The sequence below is a fragment of the Egretta garzetta genome, unplaced genomic scaffold (genome assembly GCF_000687185.1).
Source record: "Egretta garzetta isolate BGI_Z169 unplaced genomic scaffold, ASM68718v1 scaffold172, whole genome shotgun sequence".
Taxonomy (NCBI): Eukaryota; Metazoa; Chordata; class Aves; order Pelecaniformes; family Ardeidae; genus Egretta; species Egretta garzetta.
In genome coordinates, this window is record NW_009258951.1 from 2,720,348 (window position 1) to 2,734,136 (window position 13,789).

The following is a 13,789-nucleotide window of genomic DNA, read 5'->3' on the forward strand; positions in this document are numbered from 1 at the left end:
TCATGGAGGCAAAAAAAAGGGGTAACTGGCATAAAATTAACCAACATTTGTCACATTTGATCAAAGAAATTTCAACCATGAGAACATTCATAAGTTTCACAATGTCATATATACAAAATGTGCATGCTTACATTTCAACCATCCATATTCAAAGGTCTATACAATGGCCACTTACACAGGTATTACATATGAATCATGTATAGAGCAGTAGAAAATTAAACCATTTACATATCTCTTAATCCTCTACTTAGCCAACTAAATGAGCTAGTCCTAGGTTTGGGCTACATTTTTTCAGATAAATGTTTCAAGTCTGGCACATCAGTAAGAGCAGAATCACAAGTCAGCCAAAACTGTTATAACTTCCCACCTGTGGAGCTGCTCTCTCATTTTCTGTGGGTTCCCACAGACATACTGCCCAGTGCCAACAAGCAACCAAAGCTGGGGTTTAAGACTATTTAGATTCCTTTTAGACCCACAAGTTCCTCAAATCAATAGGTACATAAATAACTTGAAATTCACTATGCAAAGCTATAAAGCACTTAAGTATTTGTTATTCCATTCATATATCATTAAAAGTTTTAACCTAACAGTGTACCCAAATAAAATTAATTTATGTGTCAGGGAAAAACTGTTGACAACATTGCATTTGCTAGGGTTAACTTGAGTCAAGAGGAGCAATGTCTGTTAGATCAGTTTAAATGTCTAGATTAAATGCCTTTTAATTGCTGTTGCCATCTTCTTCCCGTTTTCTGTATGCTTTATTCAACATTTGTATTTCTTCCTGATAACCGCCTCTTTCCATATGCTGCTTTTTACTATTCTGTCGATGAGCTTCGACAGTGTCTGGAATTGATATGTTAATATCGCTGTCCGGATTGTTTGATGGTATGAAGAGGGAATAAGAGGCAGTTTCCCCTAAATCACATGACACAAACCTGTTTTCTTTCCGTGAGTAACGTAAGGATGGAGACCTTACCTGTGTGGAGGACTGGCTGATATTACTGATGATTGACACAGTATCCAGGGCCTCTTCATTGTCACAAATTTCAAGTACCTCTAAATGAATTTTAACGCTTGTGTCAGCAAACGTATTAGGAGACTCCTCTGGGTTTGGCTCGTGACCAACACTTTTGGATCGATATACTTCAATTTTCTTCGACGTGGGTGTTATTTTTTGCCCTTCAGTGCTTACCTCGTATGTAGACAAAGAGAGCGTTTTTCCCGTGGGTGCCTGAAGAGATACAGTTCCTTGAAATGCACACAGAGGGATAGCTAGGGCCCCACCTGATCGCTGAAAAGAGAAAGAATGACCATTATCTAATGCTAATTTATGAAGTTAGAATCCATTATATATAAGACGATTATGCTTAGTTTGCTAACTTATTTTACTGTTGCAGACTTTTCTTTGCAGAGTTTTAGAAACCTAGTATTTATGACTTTAAAGGGTAGAAAGAAGTGTTTTGTAACTATACACTTTAGTATAAAAAGTAAAGTCCCAAGTGACTGTGACTCATCTACAGCTTATGGACACATACACGTTATTAGAATAGTCTACACTTAACGTTTCATTGCAGGCAGTCCACAACGAGACAGCCAGCACTAGCAGGCACCTCTCTAGCTATTACTCATAGTCACCTCTAAAAGTGTTTTCACTCTGCTTAAATCAGATCAAGATACTGATCTCCTAAAGCTTCCCATACACTGACCAAATGGAGAGAAATGACACCAGAGGACTGTTCAAAACCAGGACCCTAAACTGACAACATCTATCTCCCTTGGGCACCCTGTCTTAATTAGTCTTAACTAAATTAGGTACCTGAAGTTAGATAGCTTAGCTACCAAGCTGAACTTTCCAAAACAACTTGTCCGATATTATTCAAGGAACTCTTTTGTGCATTTTATTTTTATAGTGGAAATAATGTTCTTTCAACGTTATCAGTTGAAAATCTATACTAAGGATTTATACCACCACTACCCTGATGGCCAGAGTGCTCATCCAGAACTTTGCTGCCAAACACATTTCACGGTGGTTCTAGAAGCCAATACAGGACATCTCTTCTAGAACAAAGCTGAATTTATCAGTAGAGAAATTTTTACACACTTGAAAGCAGAGAAAGAAAATTCAGTTGCAGCTCTGCAGTACTAAAGGTCATGCTCAAACCAAGAGTTTTTACCAGTTGCAATGAAAATATCAGAGACTGTAAATAAATAAAGGCATTACACAAAAAATCCCTGCAAGTGCCGGCACGGAGAACAGAGGACATGGCTTGCTCCTATGTGGACGGTGGTAGCTGACTCAGTGGTAGGTTGTTTTATGTTCCCTTCTGTAGACTCAGGACAGACAAAAGTGATGGCAGAAGCAGACACACACAGCAAAGAAACACCAGACTCAGGTTCTAGAGTATCTCACTGAGGGCTCATCTACTGCTCCATCCCCATCTGCTTTGCTATAGTTGGGCTTTGACTGCTAACTGACAAGGGCAGTGATTACCATTTGAAAACTTGCTATTACTCACTAAAAAATACTATTAAAATGAACGGCAGCTTTGCCAAAAGCAGACTCCTTGGCAGGCAGTGAAGTGCTGACTTTGGAACAGGGCAGTTCACGAGGAAGGGCTGCACTCCTTTAGAGAGAAATGCCCAAAAGACTACGGAAAACAGGGGAAGCTGGAGAATTCAGCTCTGCACCCACACAGACACTAGGGAGAACTGTGCACTGAGGTACTGAAAAGCTGCCAGGTAGCAAGGTGAATCACCCTGTACAGTATTCTGTGTTGCTGTTGCTATGCTGCCTTCAGGACCCTTTGCTTTGAGGATTTACCTCAAATATCTCTAGATCACATTGTTATGTGAACTGCAACCTTACTCCTATGGCACTGCAGTTCCCTCTCCAGCTAAGGTGCCTCCCTACCTCCTGCTGCTGCTGCCCGGCAGGGCAAATCACCAGCCCAAGCCTCATCCTCCCCTGTCCTTTCTCTACACACACACAGACATGCGCACAGAGACCCTCCCTAATAGTATGTCACTTTCTGGATGATGTGGGAATAAGAAACAGTATTACAGCAATCACTGCATGAAGCGAAAAAATGACAGTTGACTTATCAGGATGTGTAAGTCTGAGGCATTTAAGGAGTCCGGATAGCTCTCACATTTCTTCCTGTTCATGCAAGGGAGAGCTAAGATAAGAGAGGGAGGCAGCTGTCTAGGAGAGCAGGATATGCCTCTCTGAGTGTTGTGATTAATCTACCTGCAACCAAGGAACAAACCACAGAAAGCCTGGGCTTTGGAAAGGACAAGTCTTGCTCAGGCAAGTTACAGGGGGACGCCCTGAGTTCACCCTCGGAAGCACAAGCTCCAATATTGTCCTCCTGGGTGCTCATTTGTCTTGTGCAAACTCCGTGAATAGAGAGAGGAAGAAAAGAAGGAGTGACAGAAAGACCAAGTCTAATAATTGGCAGTATGGAGAAGTGCTAGCGTTATTTCAGCACTGAAAGGACCCCTTCCACTTGGACCAGTTCTATTTAATGTTTCCTTTCTAGTAAAACTGAGAAAGCGAGTAAAAACAGAGGGGTTTACGATACTGACTGGAAAGGTGAAATTGTTCATAGGGAGCTGGGAAGGGCAATTATTTGCTGATTATTAAAGGAAGCTGTTGTAAGACTTTAATTGAATTAGGCACAACTTTACAACCACACAGCTAAATGAAGTGCCAAAGAGCACAAAAAGGAAATTAGGTTTCATTGCATAGAAAAATCTTGCCAGACTGTGACTTAATGTCATCCTTTGACCAAGGAATTTGCCTGACAAAACTCTAGGAGCTGGCTTGCCCTGCTGGAAGGCAATCAAAGTTGTATTAGTCTCCTTAATAGATCTGTCAGAAAAAAATGGTCCTCAAGTGTTCTTCCAACATGCAGTTACAGAGGCAGTGATCATGCTGTGTCATTGAGCCAGCAGAGGTCCTAGATCGGTGAATGTTAGATGACAGCAGCTCCCTGTCAGCTCCTGGCCGCAGTTTGAGTACAGAGCCATGGTGGGTACCCGGGCTCCCTCAAGGGTAGCTCTCCTAAGGGTAAACACCAGCAGCCTTTGTTTCAAAGCAGTGATGAGGGAGCTTTTCTTTAAAGCACAGTTAGGTGTTGGCACTTAAACATTTTCTGTAGTAATTAGTAATTAGGATCACTCCTTCAGGAAAGGAGAGATGTGAGAATAACTGTTTTCTCAGGTTGAGGAAGCTCTTGTCCACTTGTCTTCCATCCCAGGTGCTTACTAAAGCAACTAGAGGACAGAGCCACAAATTCAGCTCTGGGTAAGATGAAGGGGGCAAAGCCTACTGTTCTAGGCAGCACAGACAGAGGCACAAGGTTAGCGTCTTGGATATTGCAATTGATAGAGCCTGGATACCTAACAATTTTGGTAACACACATTTTCTGTTTCTGTTGGACACAAGCCCTACAGCTCTGTTTCCAGCCCCCTGTCTAGTTTCTGCAATCAACATTGGAAGTCCTTTTCGGGGTCAGTTAAGTATGTCTGCATTTCTGCCTGTTAACCAAACTGAGTCTGAAGAACAGTTTAAAACAGCACTTAGATTACACAGAAAGACATCTAAAGAGTATGAAAAAAAAAGTTAAGTAAGAACCTATTACTTCAGTGCAAGGTTACCTTCTATTTAATAAAACACTGCGGATTTGTCAGACGGAACATCAAGAAGATGGAGAATATGTCTGAGGCACCTGGAGGGAGAATGAATAATCCTCACGGGCTGGAATGAATACTCCAGTTCTGGAGAATAAGAAATTTTCCAATGACCACAGATTTAGTGACTCTTTCTGAAAGTCTGTTTTCTGTTGAGAAATCAGTATTTACTTTTAGAAGTGACCAAGTCGTCTATGCCACTTCTCAGTCACTAACCAGGAAGCCAGTAAGCTATGCCATTTTCCACTAGAACAATTACAGTAGAAATAGTGTTCAATTACAGACACCTTCACCTGTTTCTGCAAGTAGAAAATCCATTTGTCTCTTGGTGCAAACCGTGCACCACAACACCATGCACTTGTGACTGTGGCAGGGGGCTGCCCCCAAATCACAGCTTCAACTCCCTCAATGCAGCAAGCAAGGTGCAAGGAAACCAGACTGTTAACTGCAAGCTTTGACAAAGTACATGTGTGTGAAACAACCCCATTCATCACCAATGCAAAATGTTCAAAGTTTAAAAAAATCCCAATAATTACTTAAAGAAAGTAAGCAGCATTTGCATGATACTATAGAACTCAATAAGCAGAGTTTATTAAAAATTAAATCAAACCCTGGAAATCCATGATAGTGGAAGGCAGCAATAAAGCCTGAAGAAAGATCTGAGCCACTAAACTGAAAATTCACTGCTAAGCGCTGAGGGGAGCTAGCACTACTTTGGCTGCCCCCGAAGTGCCACAGCCCCAGGAAGACTTCTGTGCTCCATGCTGGAGGGGAGCTGCTGCGGCCACAGAAGGTGACCTGAAAGGACTCTGCACCAGAGCCAGAAAGGGGCTAGCGACCAAGAACTGGATCCAGCCCCTGAGCTCCTCAGCAATGCACAGGGCACTGACCACAGCCAGGCTCCCTCCTGGGTCCAGAGCTGTCACTCACCTTGTGCTGGCTTTGCAAGCTTCGCTCTGGAGTCAAGCAGCCCAACAGAAAAATGCTATGAAAACACTGTGAGCCCAAAAGAAGGAAGAATGTATTTCTGGTTTTATGTATAGCCAGGTAAAATTGACTATTACTGGAATTACTTTCCGTATAAATTACTATTAATGTGAACAGAATGTGACCTTATCTTGTCCTTGATATCATTGCTAGATATCTATTTTTGCTTCTTATGACACATTCATGGCAATAAATAGGAATCTACTAGCAAACCAGACTATACTGGTACATCCTGTGAAGAAGTATTTTATCTTCCACTCCCATTGTTGCCTACAGTTCAGTTTTCTGATTTTAAGCCTTACAATGCAATTTACTTCTAAAGCAGTAGGAAGAGGAAGCAATTTGAGTAGCACTTAACAGTGGCCTTCAGTTCATCCATCCAGTTCCTGTATCTCATCTCTGCATTGTCTTAGCATGAACAAGAGCATCCACAGTTGTAGTTGATTCATTTTTACTTCAGTGAAAATAGAAAGAGATCCACCATGCTGGTTTTGAACATCTGCCATCTCACTCTCCACAGCCTGGGCTCAAAATGCTTTTTGAAAGGGTACTGCTCCACCGACCTCTATCCACACTCCTTCCCCACACAGTTTGTATTCCTGTATTTAAAAGAAAGCCTAGTTTCTAAAAGAAATACACATATTAACTCCTCCCACACAATTTATGTTATGCATTCTCTTCTTGAAGCACTTCTACACAGACGTTTTTAAGAAGGTACAGAAAACTTACAGCCACTTGTTTCTTGGATCATCTTCAGAAAGACAACATTTTGATGCCTTCTTGACAATGCATGCAGGAATCAGGCACTATCATAAAGGTAGAGAGCTTTGTGAAATAAAATAAACCCCTGTCTTTTCAACCAAAATGCCATTTTGCAGCTTTTGTGTCCCAGCAGTTCTGCAGTGTATTAGATACACGTTCATGATTATCATTATTCTGGAATAAAATGTAGAAATTTTTCTACAGCTCCAATACTGTGTTTGTTATATCAGAATTAGTTATATGAGGATTTGTAGTACTATCACAAAGACACCCCACAGCTGAGGTGCATTCTTTCTAACTCTCATGCATCCCATACCAGTTTGGCATCCATGGCAACTACACAGGAGAGGGAAGCCTTGCTATCAACAATTCTGATCCTGTAAAGTGAAGACTTGTCTTTCTGAGACCTTACTCACTCTCAACTAGGAAAGGTGAAGGAAGGATCAGACACTTATCTGCATGAACACCTCTGTTGTGGTTTAACCCGGCAGGCAGCTAAACACCACACAGCCGTTCGCTCCCCCCCTCCTCAGTGGCATGGGGGAGAGAATTGGAAAAAAGTAAAATCCCTGGGTTGAGATAAAGACAGTTGAATAAAACAGCAGAGGATGATAATAATAATAATAGTAGTAGTAGTAGTAAGAATGGAATATACAAAACAAGTGATGCACAATGCAATTGCTCACCACCCGCTGACCGATGCCCAGCCCGTCCCTGAGCAGCAATCGCTGCCCCCTGGCCAACTCCCCCCAGTTTATACACTAAGCATGATGTCATATGGTCTGGAATACCCCTCTGGCCAGTTGGGGTCAGCTGTCCTGGCCGTGCCCCCTCCCAGCTTCTTGTGCCACTGGCAGAGCAGAGGAAGCTGAAAAGTCCTTGACTGGTGTAAGCACTGCTTAGCAACAACTGAACCATCAGTGTGTTGTCAACCTTCTTCTCATACTAAATCCAAACCACAGCACCGTGCCAGCTACTGGGAAGAAAATTAACTCTATGCCAGCCAAAAGCAGGACAACAGCAGATTTAAAATTTAAACTGTTCTGGTTCTTATATCCACTTACAGATACTTCTTCTCTGCAGGCACACATGCATAGATGCATACAAGTATTTATTCATTGTACACACACACACACACATACACATATATATAATATTTACCTTTTTACAATTAATTTCTTAATTTCTGGTAGGATTGAAAGGTTTCAATTTGGGTATGCTCAAATGTTTCAATTAGAAAAATCACAGCATTTCCCCAAACAAAACATTCCGTAAGCCAAAATCACTATCTTTATGCTGCGGCCAGCTTTAACTGAATACCACAAAATATCTGCGGGGCCTCATAAAAGTTGCAGTCTAGCTCTAAATCTGAGCTATGCCTCTGCAGGGCTGTTTTCTGCAGGTTTCCATCACAGAAACAGCAAGTTGGTAATTTTCAAAGTTGCTTAATATATATCCACATGCATTTCATCACTCGGGAACGCTGCAGGATCTCTAATGCCATGACGTTTGCCAAGAGCTCCTGCCAACAGGAGCTGACCCTTTCCTTGCCTAGTTTTACTTTTTGTGGAGACTGTTTATTTTCATCACGTCCTACTACAGGGCATACACCCTCTGTAGCTCCTGCCCAAGATGGCTGGAGGCTATTCTGTCTGTTAGAATCTGGGACAGAGATTTCACTGGAGAACTACATGTACCAGCACATGCATTTTTAACAAGCAGAGACAAAAAATTACAATGAAATAAATCAGAAATGTTCTTGTTCCTTAAGGAGTGCTCATGCATTCTGAACAGAGAAATCTCTGTATAATTGATAACGCAAATCCTTTCATTATTAAATTAAATTATCCACCTTCCAAATTTCACAGAAGACTGAAAGTAGTTGTTGTTGCTATGATGCAAACCTTCCTCGTAATCACTGGAGTTTAAGATGGGGCTCCCTTGTCCTGTTCCGACTGCCTGAGCAGAGTTGGAGCCAGTTCCCGGGGGGAGGATACTGCCACACAGGGGAGGCTTCAGCCCCTGTGGAGGAAGTAACTGAGCCCCACAGCAGCTGGGCAACAGGCCCTGGCAGAAAGGTTTCAATTTGGAAATGCTCAAAGCAGTGAGAAAGGGCCCACCAAGAGCCATCTGACTTACAGTTTTTCAATGATCCTACTAAGGCCATTTACGGAACCTAGAAACACCACAGTCTTCCCTGAATAGAAAATAATTCTTAATCCCTATGACTTTTTTGAGGGGAAAGGGAAAGAAAGGGGAAGGAAACTTTTACAGAATCTGTTATTGTATTCCTCCTTGCATACTGGCAGAAACCAAAGAAAAACACCCTTTTCTACCTGGTTTGCCATGAAATAGTTACACTTACATGAAATATTAATAAAGGGGTATTAAGCTGCAAGTACACTTGAAGAAAATTTTAATTTCATCACTTGCCAAAGCAGAACCTCCCAAGGGTGTACAGCATTCCCTGTGCTTCCCGTTAGGGAACCCTGCAGCAGTTGATCAGCAATTTGCAGAACTGGGCACTTATGGAAAAGCCAAGAGTGTATGACTGTAATCAACTTCTTTGAATACTGTTTCTGATGTATTTACGTGTGATGTTCAAAATAATTTAAAACTCTAGTTTACAAGTGATCAAGAATTATTCTGCTAGAAGAAGACTGGAAAATTCTTTAAGGCTAACACATTCATATTTCAAGTACCAAACATTGCTACATATTTTTCACCTTTTATATTAAGTGTAACTGGATTCATCCTGTTACAAGGGTCTTAAACTCAGCAGTCTCGGTTCTCCAGTGCTTAGCACCTGCAGAAACCATTGTCCACTCTGGATAAGAACACACTTCCCAGGATCTCCTGGTAATTTTTTTGTTTCAAGGAGCAGATAATTGCACAGCAGGGAAAGGAAAGCATAAATGGCTCAATTCTCCAAAGACAGTTATCAGTTAATACTTTATCTCCTACGAACAAAGCTTATACTGTTCCAGAAGTGGATCCTTAACTAGGTAATGCTTGTCAGCAACTGAAATCAAAGATAAACTCTTCAGAGCCTCCCTGACTATGCAAGAAGGCTGCGTACTCAGACATTTGAAGTTTCAACTAGTTGCCCAGACATGGTTGCCTAGTGCCATCAGAAATGCCATAGAGGATTCAAGATATCCTCAAAAAACTTTCAAATATGACAGAGGACTAATGGGAGACCTGCAGCCTCTTGAGGCAGCAGCTGCAGGCCAAGTGGGACACCCTAAGACATCTCAACTGGTTCTACATACCAGTGGCTGGGCAATGGACTCAAGCACAAGGTAGTTTGTAGATTCTCCCTCACAATTCCTAATTTTCAAATGTCGTGAATCAAAGGCCCTGGAATAATAGTAGGTGTAACATGATTAGTGTTACAGTAAAGTAGAGATCGTATTTGAGTGTGTATCTCTTCTCTAGAAAAGGTAGGCTCTGATGCAAAGTCCCAGAATGGAGAGAGACTCTCCCAAGCCTCCTGAATGGCAGCGATAGAGACAAGAACAGATGGCAGGTTTTGCTGCATCCCCGTCCAATGCCACCCCCATTGGGCCATGCCGCCTTCCCAAAGAGAAAAATCAGCAATCTAAATAAAGCTTTAATGAGTTTGCATTCCAAATTACTTTGGTGGAATACAGCTCTAGCTGAAAAGTACTATTTTTAGAATGTTTCCAGTAAGGATTCCGACATTTCTTTCCAGAGACAATGTGTTTTCTGTTTATTTTAAAATAGAGGCTTAGCCTTCCACTTCCCTAAAAATAAGAATTAGCTGCAGTAAAATTAATTACTGCAATGATTTGCCCTTTGAGAAACTGACTGCAGTAAATTTAGAGCTAACAGGGTATGACAAGAATAGACAAGCTCACCTCAGATGACCTGAAAACCAGTATTTGTCATTGGCCTGCCCAATGTGGACAGACCTTTATTTGGAACAAATTAGTAACAGAAAGTGCAACAGAGGCATCCAAGGTAAGAATACTTGCATCTACATACCAGAACTTCTGTACCCAGTTGTCTGGGGCTGAAGTGAACGAGCTCAACAGAAAGCCCTTTAATATTCCACAAATAATGCCTATGACACCTTTAGTGACTTCCTGCAGTATGGGTGCTGCATGGACAGAAGCTCAGAAGGTGCCTGGCTTTAAGGCCATTCAGATGACTCCATGGCTCTCCTTACTGCTGGGCTTCATGGGAGTCATCTGCCATGAGCTTCAGTTTGTGGTCTGTAATCACTGATGTCCTACAGAAGTCTAGATGCTCTGCACCTACTTATGCTAAAATTTTTATGACCAATCTATATTTTCATGTAAAGATTTGCTGTTTCAAATCTATTACATTTAAATAGTCTTCCTCACAGACAGAATAGCTGTTTTTATAAGAAACAACTCTTTTCAATATGGAAATAGGCTTGCCTGACGGGATTTGCTGAAATGTCTGGCTTTCACCAAACTTCTCACCTTCTGGACACCTGTCTCACATCCTACACTGACCTTTCAAAAATAACTGGCAAAACAGGAGTGCCTGGTTTGATTTTTATGTTTGTTATAAGATTTTTAGAACAAGTACAGACTTGATCCTTATATAATTCTGCGCATTTGTTCTCACAACACAAGTGTGAGATATTTATGACAATTTCTAATAATTTATTTGCACTTTCAGGTAAAAAACAGTATGCAGAATGAAAATTTCAGTTTTAATTATTTGCATGAAGATAAATATTTGGGGTGTGCATGAGAAACAGATATTATTCAAAATCTACACTAGAGGAACATTTGTGAAGTCATGCACCTGAAAGTATAAAAGTGCTGTGGCTACCTGGGTAAATTAATTCTGGCTGTTGTATTTCTATCTTGTGTGGTTTCTTCATGTGGTACAGTGGATGTGGGCAACAACTGACCATGCAATTGAAGGCTAAGGTCATGGTCTATGGACATACCCATGTTCACATAGAGAGGTAGGCAGGGAAGCTACCTGAGGTTTTAAAAGCAGAACAACGAGGCCAGCACTGCACTGAGGCAACCAGCTCGCTCCTAGCTGTAAAGAGCGCTCCATCCCTGCAACGCCATTGCACTGTGTCAATGAGTCTCAAGTAATAAGGGTTTTGTCAGCTGGACCACAATTAAAGCAGCGCTAGCGCCCACAGAACTGACATTTCCTGCTTTAGAAAGGTGCAACTCTGCAATCTACATATCACACTCTAAAGAACATGGCTTTTGCGTGGTTATGTATTTCTGCCAAAGCTTTCCAGCCATCAGCAATTGAAAATTACTTCTTACAGTCTTGACTGACAGGGCTAATTGCATTATTAACTGTCTGAAGAAGGTCAGTATTGCAGAAGAGGGAAGAGGTCTACTGGGCAGCATGTGGTGGGGACAGAAATCAGAGCTTGGGATGTCTGGTCCAGCTCTCTCCATCACGTTGCTACCAGGAGTTGTAGTGTCACTCTTTGCACAGGAGAGAATCTGCTAACATGCATTCTCTTTTTAGTAATAGCTGCAAAACTGGGCCTTACCCTTTTCATCAGACTTGGTAAAGTTTATTTGACTTGTGTACTGCCAGTCCTGGAAAAAAGTTCTGAGTTCATTTGCAGGCATCGTACTAACAGGCTGTCTGCTGAGCTGCAAGTATTGTAAAGTTAAACTGAAATGGTGTTTTTGCTTACTAGGAAAATATAATGAAGAAAAATATGTTGAAGAACAGCACAAGCCTTTAAAAAATGGAGAATCCATCAGCCTACAGTGTAATGGCTTTATTAGAAGGTGTCTAAATTGCACTGCTTTTTTAACTCTTACTCTATTAAGCGGCATTAGAGCCAACGTACAAGGATCCCTTGGTCAGTGTGATACTGATTTTGTTTGTAGCATTGCCTGTTCTCTCAGAGAAAGAACATTGATATCAATCAGTGGCAGCTTTTTGCAGGATTGATTCCTTTAAGATTCTCTGACATACAGTGTCATGGGTCAGCTTCACAAGGCTTATTTATCCTCATTACTTCTCCACAGCCCATTTTTTTCTTTCTTTTCTCTAGTTCCATGTGTCCATGTATACTTGTATCTAGCATTCACAAAAACCTGTTTAAGCAACAGATCTGAAAGCTGTTGCTTATTTGTCTGAACCAAACAGAATAAACAGCACCAATAGGAAGCTAGCTGCTTCACACTGGGGTGCCAGAGTGAGGGAAGCGCTATAGGATCTTGCCTATATTCAGCCTTGCCCTGCCGGGCAAATGTTCCTACTCTCAATATTTCAATATTTGTGTAATTCAACAGAGTGCCAACTGAAATTTAACTGTAAGCAAAGCGTCAGAAAGCATTGCAAGGACTGCACCACTTTGTCCCACCTGGAGCAAAGTTAGAAGGTGATGGTGAAATGCTACATAGAATTTCTAACCAAGGGAACACCACCTGCAGGAAGAGACCAGATGAGAACATCACAGGAGATTAGCATAGGTACAGTTGTATAGGCCAGTGGAAAGCAAATACAATCTTAAATCCATTCGTAACGCAGCTTCTGTGCTGTGCCTGGTGTTTGCTGGAATGTTTACAACTTTCCTGGAGTGAGAAAGATCCTGTGTATTTATCATTGCTAAAAAAACCTTCAAACTGCAGAGATACAGAGATACAGTGCTGACTCCTCCTAAGTGAAATAATTTACACAGCCTCCCCCTCTTTCTCTTTGCAGGGCATAAGTAAGTTCTAAACAGGGAGCCTCTTGAAAGAGTTTGCTTGAGGCAACCCACAGATGAGGTATCAAGCCAAAGAAAAAAGTAATCAGAAAGCCTGTAACATACTGCAAGCCTGGGAGATTTTTGTTGCCTGAAGGCACCTAAGTATAGGCAAAAAAATACATGACATATTTACACTCAATCTCTTTAGGAAAGGGAGATACACTGGTATTTTATGAGATGTTAAAGGTATCTTTCAAAAACGCAGCTAAGCAAGAGTTAGAAATGACAAGTACCATTTTTTCTCTGTCTCTCAATAATAGCTAGCCTATATAGGTATTAAATAAAACCCATTGCCTCATTCTCCTTTCATGCCAGTTTTATTCCAGAGAAATCACTTTGATGGAGTAACTCTTTACTCACAGAACAGACGATGAGGAGACAACCAGCTACAGCATCATTACTATCACTCCAAGGTAGTGCCATCTTCCAAGTAATACACAGAAAATCAAAGGCATCACACAAATTGTCTGGCACCCTACTCTTCAAAAAGCTAAATCAAAGGAATTGATAACTTTCTCATTGCTTATTTAAGGTCTGAAAATAACAGAATAAAAATACTGCTCTCACAATACCAATTAAAATGGGCGGCCTTCTGCAAGTATCACT

General features: G+C 41.4%; 1 protein-coding gene across 1 annotated transcript in view; it reads right to left on the reverse strand.

The window, feature by feature from the left end:
* Positions 1 to 718: 718 nt before the first annotated feature.
* Positions 719 to 13,789, reverse strand: part of GPR149 (G protein-coupled receptor 149) — a 28,118-nt gene continuing 15,047 nt past the window's right edge. Inside the window, exon 4 of the mRNA XM_009634421.2 lies at positions 719 to 1,291. Coding sequence (XP_009632716.1) covers positions 719 to 1,291 — 573 coding nt within the window. The remainder of the gene's footprint in view (positions 1,292 to 13,789) is intronic.